The 17,174-nt window shown below is 41.0% G+C and overlaps 2 protein-coding genes across 5 annotated transcripts in view; both read right to left on the reverse strand.

Moving 5' to 3' along the window:
• LOC132123471 (sialic acid-binding Ig-like lectin 14) overlaps nt 1–5,737 on the reverse strand; it is a 77,115-nt gene extending 71,378 nt beyond the window's left edge. The window contains exons 1-5 of one of the 3 annotated variants that reach the window (XM_059534100.1): nt 5,532–5,737; nt 4,718–5,098; nt 4,245–4,541; nt 4,066–4,168; nt 3,627–3,774 (exon numbers count right to left, since the gene is read on the reverse strand). In XM_059534100.1, coding sequence (XP_059390083.1) covers nt 3,666–3,774; nt 4,066–4,168; nt 4,245–4,541; nt 4,718–5,098; nt 5,532–5,571 — 930 coding nt within the window. In that variant the 5' untranslated portion in view covers nt 5,572–5,737 and the 3' untranslated portion in view covers nt 3,627–3,665. Of the gene's footprint in view, nt 1–3,626; nt 3,775–4,065; nt 4,169–4,244; nt 4,542–4,717; nt 5,099–5,531 lie in introns of those variants that run through there. The other 2 variants (XR_009426518.1, XM_059534099.1) reach the window with 2 other exon arrangements.
• Nucleotides 5,738–14,229: 8,492 nt separating this feature from the next.
• LOC132123470 (sialoadhesin-like) overlaps nt 14,230–17,174 on the reverse strand; it is a 92,785-nt gene continuing 89,840 nt past the window's right edge. For both annotated transcript variants that reach the window (XM_059534096.1, XM_059534095.1), the window contains exons 9-15: nt 17,048–17,159; nt 16,394–16,435; nt 16,258–16,284; nt 16,027–16,180; nt 15,405–15,473; nt 14,810–14,825; nt 14,230–14,682 (exon numbers count right to left, since the gene is read on the reverse strand). In XM_059534096.1, coding sequence (XP_059390079.1) covers nt 16,096–16,180; nt 16,258–16,284; nt 16,394–16,435; nt 17,048–17,159 — 266 coding nt within the window. In that variant the 3' untranslated portion in view covers nt 14,230–14,682; nt 14,810–14,825; nt 15,405–15,473; nt 16,027–16,095. The remainder of the gene's footprint in view (nt 14,683–14,809; nt 14,826–15,404; nt 15,474–16,026; nt 16,181–16,257; nt 16,285–16,393; nt 16,436–17,047; nt 17,160–17,174) is intronic.

A 17,174-nucleotide genomic window follows, 5' to 3' on the forward strand; every position in this document is an offset into this window, starting at 1 on the left:
AAGTGAGTCGTTCGCTGCGTGAGGAAAGTGAGTCGTTCGCTGCGTGAGGAAAGTGAGTCGTTCGCTGAGGAAAGTGAGTCGTTCGCTGCGTGAGGTGAGTGTGTATACTGATGCACCGCCGGCCTGGCAGTGGTAAACTCAGTGGCTAATGGCAACTGTACGGTGAATTCCCGCGACAAGTCAGTAGCCTTATTTTTGGACCGGGCCGCACGCGTTTCTCGTTCTCGAGTTAAGAACCGATTGCATCAGCTTTCGGATCACCAGTACACTGAACCGAGAAGCATTTCTGTCAGACGCGTCCAGCGTTGGTCTGATTCAAGAACCGAGGAGTTGATGATACTGCGCATGCGTGATTCAGCGTGAAGCAGACTGACACAGAGCGCGTCTGATTTTGAACTGGTTCTGTACTAATGTTATGATCTCTGTCCACTGGAATGCTATCGCTTTTAATTTAAAACAGTTTATTTAAAACAATTACTTAACAAACAGATTGAATTAGAAATAAAGGCCTGCCTCTAATAAAAGCCTGCTTCAAATAAAAGCCTGTTACCTTCTGCAGTTCAGGTAAATAAAGGCCCGGTCTTTATTTGAGGAATTACGGTATATATATATATATATATATATATATATATATATATACAGTATATATATAATTATACACACACACACACACATAGGCTACTATTTTTATGAGACGAAAAGTCTAATACCTTGATATACTTGGCTTGCGGGATGACGTTGAACTTTTAAATATTCAGCGAAGAAAAACGTAAATAGATCCTTAGTGGATGAGTATAACTGTATAAAAATGCCTTATTTCTACAGTATTCATACGAAAAACTGAATACAGATGGTAGCTTGTTTGTTTTAATCCGCCTCAACATGTTGGAACCATAAAGCAAGCAGAGATCACAAGCAGTGACGCGCTAGCGTTTAGGGACCATCTACAAAATACGTCGAAGGAGGTAAATGGTTGCCCATCGGATATTTATTTATTTATTTATTCAGTTAAAAAACAAGAGCAACTTGTGAATCACCATATTTGAATAGAAAATAACGCTCACTGCCAGAGTAAAACACACACACACACACACACACACACGCACATATATATATATATATATATATATATATATAATATAAACAGTAAAAGTAGTTTATTATATGCTTGTATTATTATGCTAATAAAACATGTTAATGAAACAATATTGCAAATCTTGAATCCAAAGTATATGCATTTGGCTTATTCCAGGTCCTTATGTTTCTGGTTCCAAGAAAAACATTTAAATACTGGCTTTATTCACAGAATTATAGCTACAACACATGCTAATGAAATTTGAACAAACACATCCTTTCCTCCTTCCTTTCTTTTTATCATCACTATGTTCCCTTCATCCTTGCCTTTCCCTTTTTTATTATTTTTTTTTCTTTTTCTTTTATTTATTTATCTTTTTGTGTGTGCGAGGTGGGAATAGTAAGTTGAAGTGTTGTGTGGAATCATCAGGCAGGGTGTTCTCCAAAGTAATTCTCAGTCTTGAAAGCTCCCTATTGTCAGAAGACATCCTGAGTAGATAAAGGTAATAGATTATCTGAACTGTATTCTGTGTTAGCTGGCCTCCTCCATTCCTGTGAAGGGACCACAAATTCAGGCAGCTGGCTGAAAAAATGGGGGAGAGTTAGCATACCTGAATTGAGGTGAGTTGCCATAATGTGCTGTAAAGGAAGCTCTCTCATGTGAAGAGGAAGAAAGGTTCATGTTCCTCAGATCCTCGTCAGCTCTGGCAAAGCCAGGCATGGCTGTTTTAAGAGCTTCATAAACTTGAAATTCTTAACCCTGGATCGTCGTAAACCCTGGATAAATGGGATCCTGGGTTATCTGTAATATTGTTTCACACTGCTCATACTATAACTTGGGTTAACTGTTAATACTGGGTATCCATTATCAGACATTTCACACTTTGCATTACCTAAACCCTGGGTTAATTTTCTTATTTGCATATTTGCGGTGTCACTGTCACTGATTAAACGAACAGTGGACTACCTGTTTACACAGCTTTGCCCACATCTTGCCAGTTTAAGTAATCAGTTCCTTAAATACTCTGAACATGACATCCAATTTGTCTTCAACAGACTTTTCTGAACATAACTGTAAGAATAATACACCTCCTCATTACTCCAGTTCACACATCTTTTGATATTTCTTAATTTAGCTGTTTACACAACGCACGTTTCCTGTTACTGTCGTGACATGAGCCTCGCTGCTCAATTTCTGATTGGCTGTCTGTTGCCAAGCATCCAGCACCAACAAGCAAACACTGCTCCGTTTCACACTGAATAAACTTAGCACCACAATGCAGGGTTAACACTGCTTTCAAATTACAGGTGTGAAATGTTTCTTTACCCAGGGTTAAAAGCGGGTGTTTAAAAAAGGACAATAACCCGGGGTTAAGCGCAGTGTGAAAAGCCTTTAGTGTCTGGTGGTGGCAGCATGGAGCTGGTTTTGTGCAGTTCAGCTGTGGAGGCTGAAGGTTGACTGCTGGAGGGTGAGAGTGTGGTGGTGGTATTGTTGGAGTGATTGACTAAGGTGAAGAATCTCCGCTTCGATTTCAAGCTTTGAAGCTCATGCCAAAGTGCTGCATTCTGTTGATGCATCCCTTGGAATGCAGAAATAATCTCAGTGAGCTTGCTAGATTGCCTTTGCAAAACATAATTCTCCTCTCTCAGCTTTCCAGAAGTGCTGTCCAATTGATCTGTCAATATCCATTCTGAATGTTCTAAAGCTTGGCTCACTAGGTGAAGTGGATCTGGAATTACCTGTAGGACTGGTTCATCCTCTATTACTCCCTGACACATGCTCCAAAATAACATGCTCCCACTTCACAAGCATTTTACCATTTCATTTGATTAAAACCAGTATCAATTTAAAGGTATTCACAGCAACCCATCAAAATAAAAGTTAATTTTTACATAAAGGCATTGTGCTAGAAATATTTAGAAGAATGTATGTGATACTGCTACTACTGTTGAAAAAAATAATAAAACTTAATTTTTTAAAAAGAAATGAATCACACAGTATTTCTTCCATGTTTTTAATTTTAATAACAAATCCCCTGTATTTACCAAAAAATTAAATGTGTTTAAATTTCATAAATTAAAAGACAAATTAAATTTGAGTGAAACTTGTTTACTGTTTTTCATAATTATATTATTTGTAGAAAAATGTTAAATACAATTGTAAATAAGTATAAAGAATGGCATTGGTTTTATTTATTAGTGATAAAAAGTTTTTATTTTGATTTTTTTTATTAGCATATTTTTGTGTTTTGATTTGGTACCGAAATTGGTACCGAGAACTGTGGATTTTCACTGGTATCGGTACCGAATACTGAAATTTTGGTACCGTGACAACACTACTACAGGTGAAATAAACTGAAGCACATGTCGTCAAAGCTAGACACAGACGGGAATTAGCAGATGTGACCAGTAGCGTTGGCTTTCTTAATATATATAAAATAATTTTGCAAGGGTTCTATGATGTTAGTAGTTTTTTTTTTTTTTTTTGACCACTGAGGGCCAGTGGTCTACGAAATTTCCCAGTAGATATTTTTGGTCCCAGTCCACCTGTCTTCATCCCAAGAGAAGTAAATAACGAGGTATTAAAGATTTTAGGAGTTTTGAGATATTTTGCTTACTGTGGAGTGTGTGTCTTCTTCCTGTGATTTCCTGGTGATTACATTCTGTCGCCCTTGAGGTGTAAACTCTCCAGATCTGGACCTTGATTATGGTAAATCCTAATTGTTAGTTCATGCCTCCATTAGAAGGATGTTTTGTCTTTGTTTTGGAGTATTTAAAGAAATGTTGCAAGAGCAATTCTGTAGCCAGATGAGCCCAAATTTGTTTTGATAGATTTTCATATTTTACTGTTAGATTTATCTTTGAGAATTTTATTTTAAAATGCAAATTAATTAATTTCCATTCATTACAATTACAGTGTAAACCATTTTCAGGGATGTCTTCTCTAATATTAGTCAGTGACATTTATGTAGAAGTCCGTTTCAGACTCACTCGTATCTCTTCTTGGCAATGAAGAAACACAGTAATCCAAACAAAAGAGCAGATCCAAGACCAGAGATTACTGGTATGAGAATGTGGCTGAGAGTTGCTTGTTCTGGTAGAAAAAAAACACTTAATTACTCACACAATACACAAAACAATACATACCCAGAACAGTTTTATTGTTATACCTTTCACAAAGGTACGGTGAGTCACTGTCATTTCGCCCTCGACATTCCCGTAGTGTTTGACTGTGCATGTGATAGAGGTGTGATCGTCCTCTTTTTTAGCGGTGAAGGTCAGTACAGACTGTGTTTCCCAGTTTCCATGACCAATGTTCTTGTAGCTCATGACGGATGTTCCAGTGTGGTTCCAGGTGAGAGTGGGCTGGTGGGACGGACAGCTGTGCCGGACAGAGCATGTGAAGACTGCAGGTTCACCCTCCTGCACAGACTGCTCGGCCTGCAGCTCTGGTTTTGATGCTTGCTCTGTAAATGCATTTGGAATGAATAAAAAAAAACATATTTCAATGAGTAAACAAAAGCAGAAACAAGATCACCTTGTAATTATTTAGTTACTTGCCATTTTTAGGCCATTTTCTTATTTTGTACCCCATTTCATTGTTGTAGTCACAGGTTGAGAGCTCAAAAAATAACTTACTTACCGATCATTTTAATCGACACACAGTTTTCCACAAAAGAGTACTTGACTTTTTCAGATGTTTCTAATTCCACTCTCAAACAATATGGCCCGTTGTCGTGGTTTTTGACCTCATCAATCTCCAAGGAGCAGTTGGAACCACCCAGTGAACCAATCAGTTTTGTACGACCCTTGAAACTGTCTTTAACCTTCGTAGGGTCTTTGTGAAAAATAATATCATTCCAGTTGTCCTTCGTGTGCCATATAGCTCTAATACGATAAGAGGGCTGTTCTTGAACGGGGTATTTGAATGAACAGGGCAACACGACACAAGATGAGACCAGAGCCTCCATTTCAGACTCTACAGTTACCTTCCAAACATCAGCAAACACGCCAGCGCAAAAAACTGTAAAATAATAACAATAAAAGTTAATAAACTTTTAAAAATAAAATACATTTGAATAACACTAACAAATGTCCCAACACTTTTCAATCGACTTAATTTAATTTACTTGAAGTACAACAATTAGTTGATTTTTAATTATATAATTATATATTCTCTCTCTGTTGTTTATGTTAGCATGTGTACTATTACTTAGTCTTTTAAAGGCAATCGGTTTGCATGGTTTTAATAAGTAAATCTGATCACAGTTCAAGTATACGACTAAAAAATTCCAAGTTACAGTAAATGTTATTGGAATACATTACATTTAACTTAAAGTTTAAAGCAATCGGATTTGCAGTTTTTTTTTTGTTAGTTTGTTTGTGTTTATTGGAGTTTACAGTGCACAACATTCAAAAATAATATAATATATGAAAATAATGATTTATAAACATACCGTGAAACCAGTACAGAAGAACACCTGACCGCACAGCCATGCTGGACTGGATTCTAGAAACTAAAGAGGCCAAAACGCAGCAAAAGAAAAAGAACAAAAAAAGTTAGGTTATTGATTTCTTAACAATACATATATTTTTTTTCCAAGGACACTGCCACTGTATAGGTTTCAGTAATGTTCAGATATATTAACCTATTAACATGTAGATCAGTAAGCGGACCAAATGCGAAAGTGTGGAAGAACGCCTTTTTCACATTCCAGAATAGCGGATTTACCAAGCGGTCGACGGACAAGCTTTGCTGTAAAGAAAAATCACAAATATAAATATTCTGGTTTGTATTTAGGAATTATACTTGCATGTGAGAGGGGCAAATACAAAAGAGACCAACGAGCTGAAAAATATCTTTAAAGGAATAGCTAGTTTAACCAAAAATGAATATTCTGTCTTCATTTACTCACCTTTGTGTCGTTCCAAAACTGTTTGACACACGTCCACGTCAACAGTAAATCAGAGGGTCTACTGCGCTCAGTCAGTATGTAGGCCTACAGTAGGCTATTGAAATCAAAATCGAACCGAAACCAAAACTGAATTGATCCAAAATGTTATTATTTCCCCCCGTTACGCCATCAAAATGAAATCCAATAAATAAATAAAAACAACATAAACAAGTACAGTTTCTGTGTTTGGTTGTAAACTTTGGTTATAATAGCGTATAAAAGTATTTTTTTTTTCTTTTCTTTTTTTCTTCGTATGAGACATGCCCTCTGGCTAGATGGGATACAACAAAAAATATGGGGAAAGGCACATCAACATAGCGTAATTTCCCCCACATTGTAAAACATTATTTTTGCATTATTTTAAGGGTTAGGTTTAGGTTTGGGGTAGGTGTAGACGTTCATAAAATACAATCCAATAGGCATATACTTCCGGTTTTTGTATTCCTTCTAACCACAACCTGCCAAGAGAGACACATCATAAAAAAGGTACATAATCATGTATGATAAATTCATGTTATTGGCCAATTTAATACAAACTACTGAGCCAGTAACAGACTTTGGACTTATTTAAGTTTGTTAAATTACATTTCCAGAACGATAAGATGTTTTTTCGGTAGCCTATCCATTTCACATTGTTATCATTTTTAACATGAATATAGGCAATTCAGATTATGTTTGTGCCCTTCCATATATTGATGTGTCTACACTAACTAATAATAATTCACTGGCCATGATGACTGATGAAAACCGAAAAAGCGGTGTCAGCTCCGTTTTTTAATTTACTCGGAATGTCCAATTTATATGATTTCTTGACCAGTAGGTGGCGCTGTCCGCATACTGCTACTCTCAGGCTGGTGACTGACAACATTCACATAATTTTCTTTCGATTCCTTTAAAAGCATTTATAAGATAAAGCCTGACTCTTTGTTTGGTATGTCACTGTCTGAACGTGATAATATTCAATCATATTTAATAGTCAGCTACAAAAGTAGTAAAAAAAAAATAAAACCTTCAGTATAATATTGCATATAAATATATAATTCATAAACATAAACAAAATCAGTTGTTTTGCTTGTTTGCTGGAATTCTAAAAATAGACAATTATATTTACAGTTATTATTTTTAATCTTAAAAAAAAAACACTGTATTGAACCTTTGATGGTGTTTTCATCAGTTAGCCTATCTCCATACATGTTGAGTTCGTCCATGTTGGTGTATTCAGCTTAATCATTATTCTTAATAGAAATATTTAAAGAGAGAACAGATAGCCAGGTATAAGTTAATAACATATTTCAATAAGAATTTCTCAAAGATGTTTTCTGCCGTGCAGGATTTTCAATCACTGAGGTGGCTATTGCATTTAAATACCAAAAACATCTTATTAATAATGTACATGGGTTCAGATGTGCTGTACCTCTTTTGTGATGGCATATAAGGTTTGGAGAAAGGCTCGTTTCCTGACATTGCATCTTTTGACCTGGGGACAGATGCCATATGTGAGAACAGAAGGTGATGCTGTGAGTTTTCCTCTTTCGTTTGATTTCTACTTCGTCTATTCCCATTTGATTTGTCCTCCAGATGTATGCCTTTCATTCCTGACTGCTCCACATCCACATGATTGTTTGCATATTGACTAAAAGTAATCATCAAGTATCATCATATCAGTATTACTCAAAGTTATTGAAACCTTTAAATGATAACTTTTAAAAGAAGAAACAGAAAATCAGATGATTAAAGATTATCTAATAAAGCAGCGAAGTGAAAGAGACTGAATGCATAAACGTTATAAACATTACTTCCTGTTTATCATCCAATGAGCATTTACATACAGTATATGGTAAGTGATACAACAACTTATTACACATCTAATTTGTTCTCAGAAAATCTAATAAACATTTGCTAGCACTCCTCAAATGCAAACATTTATTTCTCAGATAAAAGGTGTAAAGTCTGTCATATTCACGGTGTTCTGTATGTGAAATTAGTAATATGTGGTCTTCAGTTGAGATATGATTCCCAGTGCACGCGAACATAATAGTTTACTGATTGTACAGTTACCACCCTATTCTCTTGGCAAAAAAATTAAAACAATTGACCCCTGACTATTATTATTCCTATTATTATATTAAATCTTATTGGATTTTTGAATCCACTTGTTTTATAAAGTCAATGCAAAGACTTTTTCTCTTTTTTTTTTCTTTCAGTTTTACGACTGAAAGCTTTTAACAGTAGCACTATAAAACATTTGTATATGAAATGAAATGTTGCAGAAAAGTGCAAAATAATATTTATTATACCAAAATAAGTCGATCATACATGTGTTGTTATATTATTTAAATATTAACTTTAAATCTCACAGGGGTAAATATTTTACCTCTAAGGGGTTCAGCTGAAAGAAAAAAATAAATAAAAAAAATAAAAAACGTTTAGGAGTGCTTGGCCTAAAGAAACATGCACAAATAGTTACCTTTGTCGCTTCATGTATATGATGACTCCAACAAGTATACAAACCAGACGGAACACAAGTGACGGTGTTACGATGTAAAGACCAATAGTCTCCAGTCCAGTGAGCACTGGGTATGCTTTGTAATTATTTGTTTCAGTGATTTTTTTTATGTAAGTCCTGTAAACAGGAAGTGCCACCCATAATTAAAAACGTCTCAAGGTTACGTATGTAACCCTAGTTCCTTGAAGGAACGAGACGCTGCGTCGAAACGCTTTTGGGGAACGTCCCTGATGAGACCGACTCTGAATATAGTGTGCAATCAGTCCATCGGAAAGGCGTGACGTCACGGGCGGGGTGACGTAGCGACCAGGAAGCTATAAAAGCACGTGCCGTGCAGCTGGCTTCAGCTTCGAGTAGGGAAGCAAGCGCCGGCAGGGGTGCCGGGAGTATGGCTCTACGACGCAGCGTCTCGTTCCTTCAAGGAACTAGGGTTACATACGTAACCTTGAGACGTTCCTTTTCAGGAACTCGAGCTGCGTCGAAACGCTTTTGGGGAACGATGTGCCCACGCTGCCAGACTTCCAAATCCCTGCCTAGTGTGTAGTCAAAAGAGCACAGCTAAGACGAGAGAACAGAAGAGCCCGGCGTGGCTCGCATGTCAAGATCGTAAAATCGGACAAATGTGGAGGGCGTGGACCACCCCGCAGCATTGCAGATGTCCAAGAGGGACACACCTGCTGAGAAGGCCTTGGAGGCCGCCATACCCCGAGTAAAGTGAGCCTTGGCACCCAAAGGAGGGGGAAGACCAGAGGACTCATAGGAGACGTTGATAGCCTCGACTATCCAACGACTAAGGGTCTGCTTGGTGGCAGGAGAACCCTTGTTAGAAGGACCGTAGCAAACAAGAAATTGGTCTGATTTTCTCCACAGGGCAGCTCTGTGGACGTATGCGTCCAGTGCTCGCACTGGACACATACAGTTTAGCTTCTCTTGGTCTGGCTCCCGAAAGGGAGGAGGACAGAAGGCCTGCAGTACGATAGGTTGTGGTGTAACAGAGGGAACCTTCGGAACGTAACCCGCTCGAGGGTATAAGAATGCTTTGGCCATACCAGGGGCAAAGTCTAAGTAAGTGGGGGCCACCGAAAGGGCCTGAAGATCTCCAACTCTCTTTAGTGAGGTGATTGCCAGTAACAGGGCAGTTTTAAGTGTCAGATGTCTATCTGAGATATCTTGTATTGGCTCGAATGGAGCTTTACAAAGAGCCTCTAGAACCACAACCAAATCCCAGGGGGGAACACGGGATCGTACTGGAGGTCTCAGCCTCAGCGCACCGCGGAGGAAACGTGTAACTAGGGGGTGTCTACCCACTGACTGACCATTGAAAGGGACATGGAAAGCAGCTATGGCCGCCATGTAAACCTTTAAGGTGGAGTGGGATAACCCCGCAGAGAGCCTGGCTTGTAAAAACTCCAGAACTGTACCAACTGGGCAGTCTGCCCGGTCAAGCTGGCGGTCTCTGCACCATGAAGTGAAGAGCTTCCACTTCAGGGCGTACAGTTTCCTCGTAGAGGGAGCTCTGGATTGGAGTAGGGTCTCAACAACCTCGGTTGAGAGACCAGCTGCTAACAGCTGTGCCCCCTCAGGGGCCACACCCACAGCTTCCACAACTCCGGGCGAGGGTGAATTATCGTGCCCTGCGCCTGTGAGAGTAGGTCTGTCCTGATCGGTATCTCCCACGGAGAGCCGTCGAGGAGCGAGACTAGATCTGAGAACCATACTCGGCCCGGCCAGAACGGGGCTACTAGTAGTAGACGGGCCCCGTCCCGGCGTACTCTCGCCAGAACTCCCGGGAGCAGAGCGATGGGGGAAAAGCGTACAGAAGAAGCCTCGGCCAGGTCTGTACCATAGCGTCCAGTCCCAGAGGAGCTGGATGAACTAGAGAGAACCAGAGGGGACATTGCGATGTCTCCTGAGTCGCAAAGAGGTCCACCTGGGCTGTGCCAAATACTCTCCATATCTGCTTCACCACCTCGGGGTGAAGCATCCATTCCCCGGGCCTCGGCCCCTGTCTCGACAGTATGTCTGCTCCCACATTCAATCTCCCAGGAATATACACTGCTCTGATCGAGAGGAGTTTGCCCTGGGACCACAGAAGGATCTGGTGTGCCAGCTTGTACAAGGGGCGCGAATGCAGACCCCCCTGGTGATTGATATACGAGACCACTGATGTGTTGTCGGTGCGCACCAACACATGGTGACCTCTCAGGTCTGGGAGGAAATATTTCAATGCTCGATAGACCGCTAGTATCTCTAGGCAATTGATGTGCCATGTTAGATGGCGACCACTCCACAGACCGCGGGCAGGGTGGCCGCTCATAACCGCACCCCAACCGGTGAGGGACGCATCTGTCGCTAGCGTTACACGGCGACAAGGAACTCCCAGCACCGGGCCCTGATTCAAGAACCAAGGTTTCGTCCACATGTCTAAGGCACGAAGGCACCGCCGCGTGACCTTGATAACTCGAAGTGGATTTCCCCTCGGGGAAAAGCCCTTGGACTTGAGCCACCACTGTAGGGGTCTCATATACAGCAGGCCAAAAGGTATCACGTTGGACGCAGCTGCCATCAGCCCTAACAATCTCTGGAATTGTTTGACAGTGAGTGACTGGCCTTCTTTTACTCTCTCGACTGATGTGAGGATCGACTCGATCCGAGCAGGAGACAAGCGTGCCTGCATCGTGGTCGAATTCCACACTACGCCTAGATAGGTGGTTCTCTGAACTGGAGAAAGTACACTCTTCTTGGCGTTTAGTCTCAAATCCAGCTCCCCCATGTGTGCGAGAACGGCATCTCGATGTCGAGCCGCCATCTGCTCTGATTGAGCTAGGATCAACCAATCGTCGATATAATTTAAAATGCGGATGCCCAGCATACGGAGGGATACCAGAGCCGCATCCATACATTTCGTGAACTTGCGGGGTGAGAGTGCGAGGCCAAAGGGAAGTACTCGATATTGATAAGCTTTGCCCCCGAAAGCGAACCTCAGAAACTTCCTGTGTTGTGGAAGGATGGCTATGTGGAAGTATGCGTCTTTGAGATCTATTGTGACAAACCAGTCCTCGGATCTGATTTGAGCTACAACCTGGTTGACAGTGAGCATCTTGAACTTCAGGGACATAACTGAGCGGTTCAGGAGACGTAAGTCTAAGATCGGACGCAACCCCCCATCACTTTTTTGGAACTATGAAATACCGGCTGTAAAATCCGGATTTCCTGTCTAGAGGAGGGACCACCTCGATGGCCTCCTTCCTTAATAGGGTATTCACTTCTTGTTCCATAACCAGAGCCTGCTGGGGGCCGACCACAGTCGGTGTAACCCCGTTGAACTTCGGTGGTGGATGACCGAACTGAATGCAATAGCCTCTTTCTATTGTACGCAGGACCCATTGAGATACATTTGGCAGTAGCTTCCACGCTGCTAAATAATCTACTAAGGGAATCAGTCTCTCGAGACTGACCTCTGGTGTAAGAGGCCCCCGAAGGGGCGGCGAGCATCCCAGCTCCGCTACGCTCACGGGCGGAAGTAACTGGGGGTGGCGCTCGCTGGAGGCCGCTGCGCCCTGAAGCTCTGGCAGGGTTGGCAGACCGACCTCCTGAGGGTACTGAGGTGAGACGGGCACCGTATAATGAGGTGAACCGCGCTCTACCCCAGCAGGGGCTACCCTCTGGATCCTGGCGTCAGGATCTTTTCGTCGAGGACTTCCGGGCTTCGATGACAGATCTTAAATCGGTTTTTGCCCTAGAAGCCCCCGACTGCTTTTGCGCTTCCCGGTGTGAGGAGCCGGTATGTGGCGTGGTCATCTCCCGCCCAGATGCACCACGAGAGCGACGAGGGAGGAAACTCTGGAACGCCGCCGCCTGCTTGTGTGCCTCCTGGAACCTGTCGACGACAGTATTAACTGTGTCGCCGAACAGGCCCAAAGATTGAAGCGGGGCGTCCAGGAGGCAGACCCTGTCTCGTTCTTTAATTTCTGACAGGGTCAGCCACAAATGCCTCTCCGCGGCCACTAAGGCTGCCATAGACCGCCCAATTGCGCGAGCAGTCTCCTTAGTGGCGCGGAGGGAGAGATCAGCGGTCTTTCTGAGTTCTTCAATATCTTCAGACTTAATCCCCTCCCCCTCATCGACATCTCTCAGCAGGTCAGCCTGATAAGCTTGCAGGACTGCCATAGTATGAAGGCACACCCCAGCCTGACCTGCTGCCACATAACCTTTGCCCACTAGCGATGATGCAACTCGAAGCGGCTTAGTGGGCAATGTCGGAGCCTTTAGAGACGAGGCCGAACCGGGTGACAGATAGCCCGCGAGCGTCTGTTCGACCCGTGGCATCGCTCTATAACCACGCTCTCCCAGCCCCATCACGTTGCCATAATATAGTGAATCAGGGCCAAAGAGGCGGGTCGAATACGGGTGATTCCACGATCTCGATAACTCATCATGGAGATCGGGAAAATACGGAAGGCTCCGACGCGGAGGTGGTTGCTTCGGCCGCAGAAAGCGTTCGTCTAATTTGCTTCTCTGCGGCTCAGTCTGTTTCTCCGCAGGCCAGTCGATTTTTAATTTATCTACTGCACGCATGACCACCTCCAAAAGCTCCTCATACTGGGGCGACAGGGGTGGCGAATCCCCAGCAACAGTCTCCACATCGACCTCCTCGGAGGACGAGAGGTGAAGAGCTGATCCCTCACCCTGGGGGGAAGAAACCGACGAGCGTGCTTCCGAACCCAGGGTTTGGGCGCCGGATCTGGCAGATGAGGAAGGAGATAAGGACTGGCCCGTCTCCATTCCTTCTGACAGATCCACCTGCGAACCCCACGAGTGCAGCAGCCTCGGCAGAAGCGGGGCCAGCACCACTAGGAACGCTGGTGAAGGCTCCCTCCTCGAAGAGAGCCCTCCGGGATAGAAGCGTCCGCATTGACAAACGTTCGCAATGCGGGCAGTCGGCCCCCTCGAGAGCCGACTCAGCGTGCTTCGATCCCAGGCAAGCCACGCACAGCCTGTGTGTATCCCCGCTCGTAATGTAGCGAGAGCAGGGAGGAACACACAATCTGTAACGTGGCTTGGAATCGCCCTTCAAATGTTTGGTCTTTTGCTTTTGCTTAAGCATATTGAGCTGTTTTAGCGATCTTTTTAAGCTAAGGGACAGACAACAATAAATAGGACCAACAGGACAGACTTTTGACATGCACACACAGAGCGCTTGCTGACAGATTCGAAGCTGAAGCCAGCTGCACGGCACGTGCTTTTATAGCTTCCTGGTCGCTACGTCACCCCGCCCGTGACGTCACGCCTTTCCGATGGACTGATTGCACACGATATTCAGAGTCGGTCTCGTCAGGGACGTTCCCCAAAAGCGTTTCGACGCAGCTCGAGTTCCTGAAATGGAACACACTCTTTCGGAACAGGGTGGATACTGCTGCTTTCCATAGTCATTTAAACTCTATCCCTTTCTCTCACCCCTTCAGCACGTTTCACTTCCTTCAGTTTCTCATGTTTTGTTCCTGTTTCATTTGTCCCTGATACCCATTTGTTGTCATTCCTGATTAAGTTGCAAACCTGTTTCTAAACTTGTTCTCATTAGCCTTTCTACTTTTCATTCATTCTGGACCTGCTATTGTGCTTGATGGGGTTATACTTGTTTCCTTTTACAATCATGGTAACAACGATTATTATTTCTAAAAACATTTGGTTTAATCACATTATGTTCATGCAGATTTCTGTCAATACTAACAGTGTAAGAATTGTATACATTGGTGCAAATTTGTTTCACAATATGCAGCATATTTTAGAAACTTAACATGCAGAATGATATTGATAAGTACAATGAACTGATAAATCATCAAGGTGCTAAATAGGATGGAATGTTTATATTTATAGTAATTTTTTTTCACAAAAATGCTGAAAAGTGTTGATAAATGGCAGAGTAGAACAGAGACAACAACATTAATAAAATCAGTTAAGACAACACAAGCTACAGAGTCAAAAAGAGCGATAACATTTGAAAGCATAAAGTCTGATTAATATTATTTTGAGCATTAAAAAAAACAAAAAACAAACTGTTGAACTTTGTGTTGTTCATTATCATCAGATATTTCCATACACGTTGAGATCTTCCATGTTGGAGTAAACAGCCTCATAATCATAACCCTTAATGTAATATAAAAAAGAAAAGAAAAAAAGGACACAGAAGTCAGTCAATAACATATTCTGGGGCAGCTTTTGAAATTTCAATCAATTTCCAGTTGATTATTGGTTGAAATAAAAATATACTCACTGAGGATTTTGGCTCACTGAGGTGCATGGTGAAAATGAATAGAAAAAAACAAATATCTGTATTCATCATCATGGCAACTGTTGAGTTAAAGTTATCAGGAAGAAACTAAAGTATTATTTTCCTCAGAAACTGAATAAGTATTGTTTTGCAGTGTAACATGCTGTGTAATGATTTTAGGCCTTTAAGGGGTCATGAATTGAGAAATCAATTCACATCAGAGGTCATTGTGATATAAAAACATCAGTAAGTTTCAGAACTCAAAGTTGCTCATTAGTGCATAATCTATTTCTTTATGTTCTAAGTACAGTAGCATGAGCATCAGAAGTAGAACAGGGCATCCGTTTACTGTTGGAGGTTTGCAGCGCTGCATCCAGTGTAGACAGAATCATGATTGTAATTAGTTCTGTCTCTAGTTGTGTTAAATTGCACTACTCGCATCCAGGTTCAAAAACAGGACAGAACTTCTAAATTACTTCTAAGTGATGTAAAAATCTTGCTAACATTGTAATTGGCCCTCAAAGAACATTATAAGCGTAGAAGAAAAATGCAGTTCATGACCCTTTTAAGAAACATAGATGTGGTTCAATGCACTGACCTCTTTGGTGACAGCATAAGAGGTTTGGAGAAAGGCTTGTTTTCTGACACCGTACAAATGTTGTTTGTTCTGTGAAGAGAGTTTCATTAGTCAGTGGGGGATAGATGCAAAAAAATGTGTGATGCTGTGAGGAATTGTATTTAACATTTAAATACTTCCTCTGTTCAGTGTGAAAATGCAATTGTAGAACATTTGAAAAAATGATTTCCTCTTAATATTTCAACACTGTGGTGCGAAATGACAGCCTGAGTGGCTGAAGTGTAATGTTGCGAGGTAAATTGAGAAATAATTTTCGTAGTTAATTAAATGTACAGTACAATCAATAACAATCAATATTCACCTGTACATTTTATTAATTTTAATTATCATTCATATGTGTACTTTATGTATAAAAACTACTTTCTTATGGAAATCCTTTTTGTTATTATTATCTTTCTTTTTTGAAATACTGTCCTGAAGATTTTTTTATGAAACGCATGAAATTAATACAAAAATGTGAATATTCATAACCCAGAAAATCAGCTCCAGATGCTCCGTCTGATGAAAGATGTGACGTTTAAGTAGTTTGAGTACAAACGCAATACAAATTATAATTATATGTAGAATTATATTTTCAACCTGCCTTTGTTCAAGCCTCATATTTCTTCGAGTAGCATCTCCAGTGTCCCTGTTGATGGCACTAGTTAGTTCATTAGAAATAAATACTGACACTAACTTTTCTGACCTTTCTCTGGTATACTTGCCTTCTATCACTTCTGTCAGGCGTTCTTAAACGACTGGGAGAGAAACGTTAAATTTAGTCTCAGGAACAAATACAAATAGAAAAATATAAGTTTAGTAAAGAAAACCTCACCTTGATAATCTGTTCCAAACTGACCTCCTACATCAGAGAACAGAGTTAAAATTGCTAGTGTATTATAAATCCAAAGGTTTTAATGTTAATTAATTAATAAGTGAAAATTGACAAATTAATGTCATACTGCACATACCTCCGTTCAGATTGTGACCCTTGCAGATCTGGATGAAGCGGTCTACAATCAGTAATGAGAATGTAAAAGTGAGATACAGTTTTACTTTGGCGTTCTTGCTGTTACATTAGAACGGTTAAAAATGATACTGTCTCACATTCTTTGACCTAAAGTTCGGGATGATCTGATAAAGTATCCAGAGTTCAAAAAAGTATGTCTTTAACAAAATGTAAGTTACAAGCAGAAATCAGTGCAACTTTGACCTGCTGGTGGCTCTAGATGGTTTGACTTAAGCTCCATTTGAATGAGATTAGTTTTACAATGGTAGATGCAGCAATTTTACTGTCTGTAATATTAACCAATTTACAAAGGATAAGAAATCTCCTACTACCAGAAGTGGGAGGGGTAACTTCATTTATGCACCGCCATCTCCTCACTGCATTCCACATTGCTTCCTGTATATACTAAGTTGCTTATAATACAAGATGTTTATAATATGTTGCTTATTATATCAGTTAGGTCCACTGAGATGGTACATCTCAGAAGCTCTAGTAATAACCATTCAACCCCACCTTTCCATGTAAAACTATTTCCATCTGGATAAGGCTATGGAGACCTAAAATTATATAAAAATATAAGAACATTCTGAAATATAAGTAAAAAAAAAAATCATACCTCTGTCGCATTTTATATATGAAGACTCCCACAAGAACGCAAATGAGAATGAACACAAGTGTGGGAGCAATGATACTAGACCCAATAGTCTCCAATCTAAGCCCCTGAACTCCTATAATACAATTAT

Source organism: Carassius carassius, chromosome 41, assembly GCF_963082965.1.
Source record: "Carassius carassius chromosome 41, fCarCar2.1, whole genome shotgun sequence".
Lineage (NCBI taxonomy): Eukaryota > Metazoa > Chordata > Actinopteri > Cypriniformes > Cyprinidae > Carassius > Carassius carassius.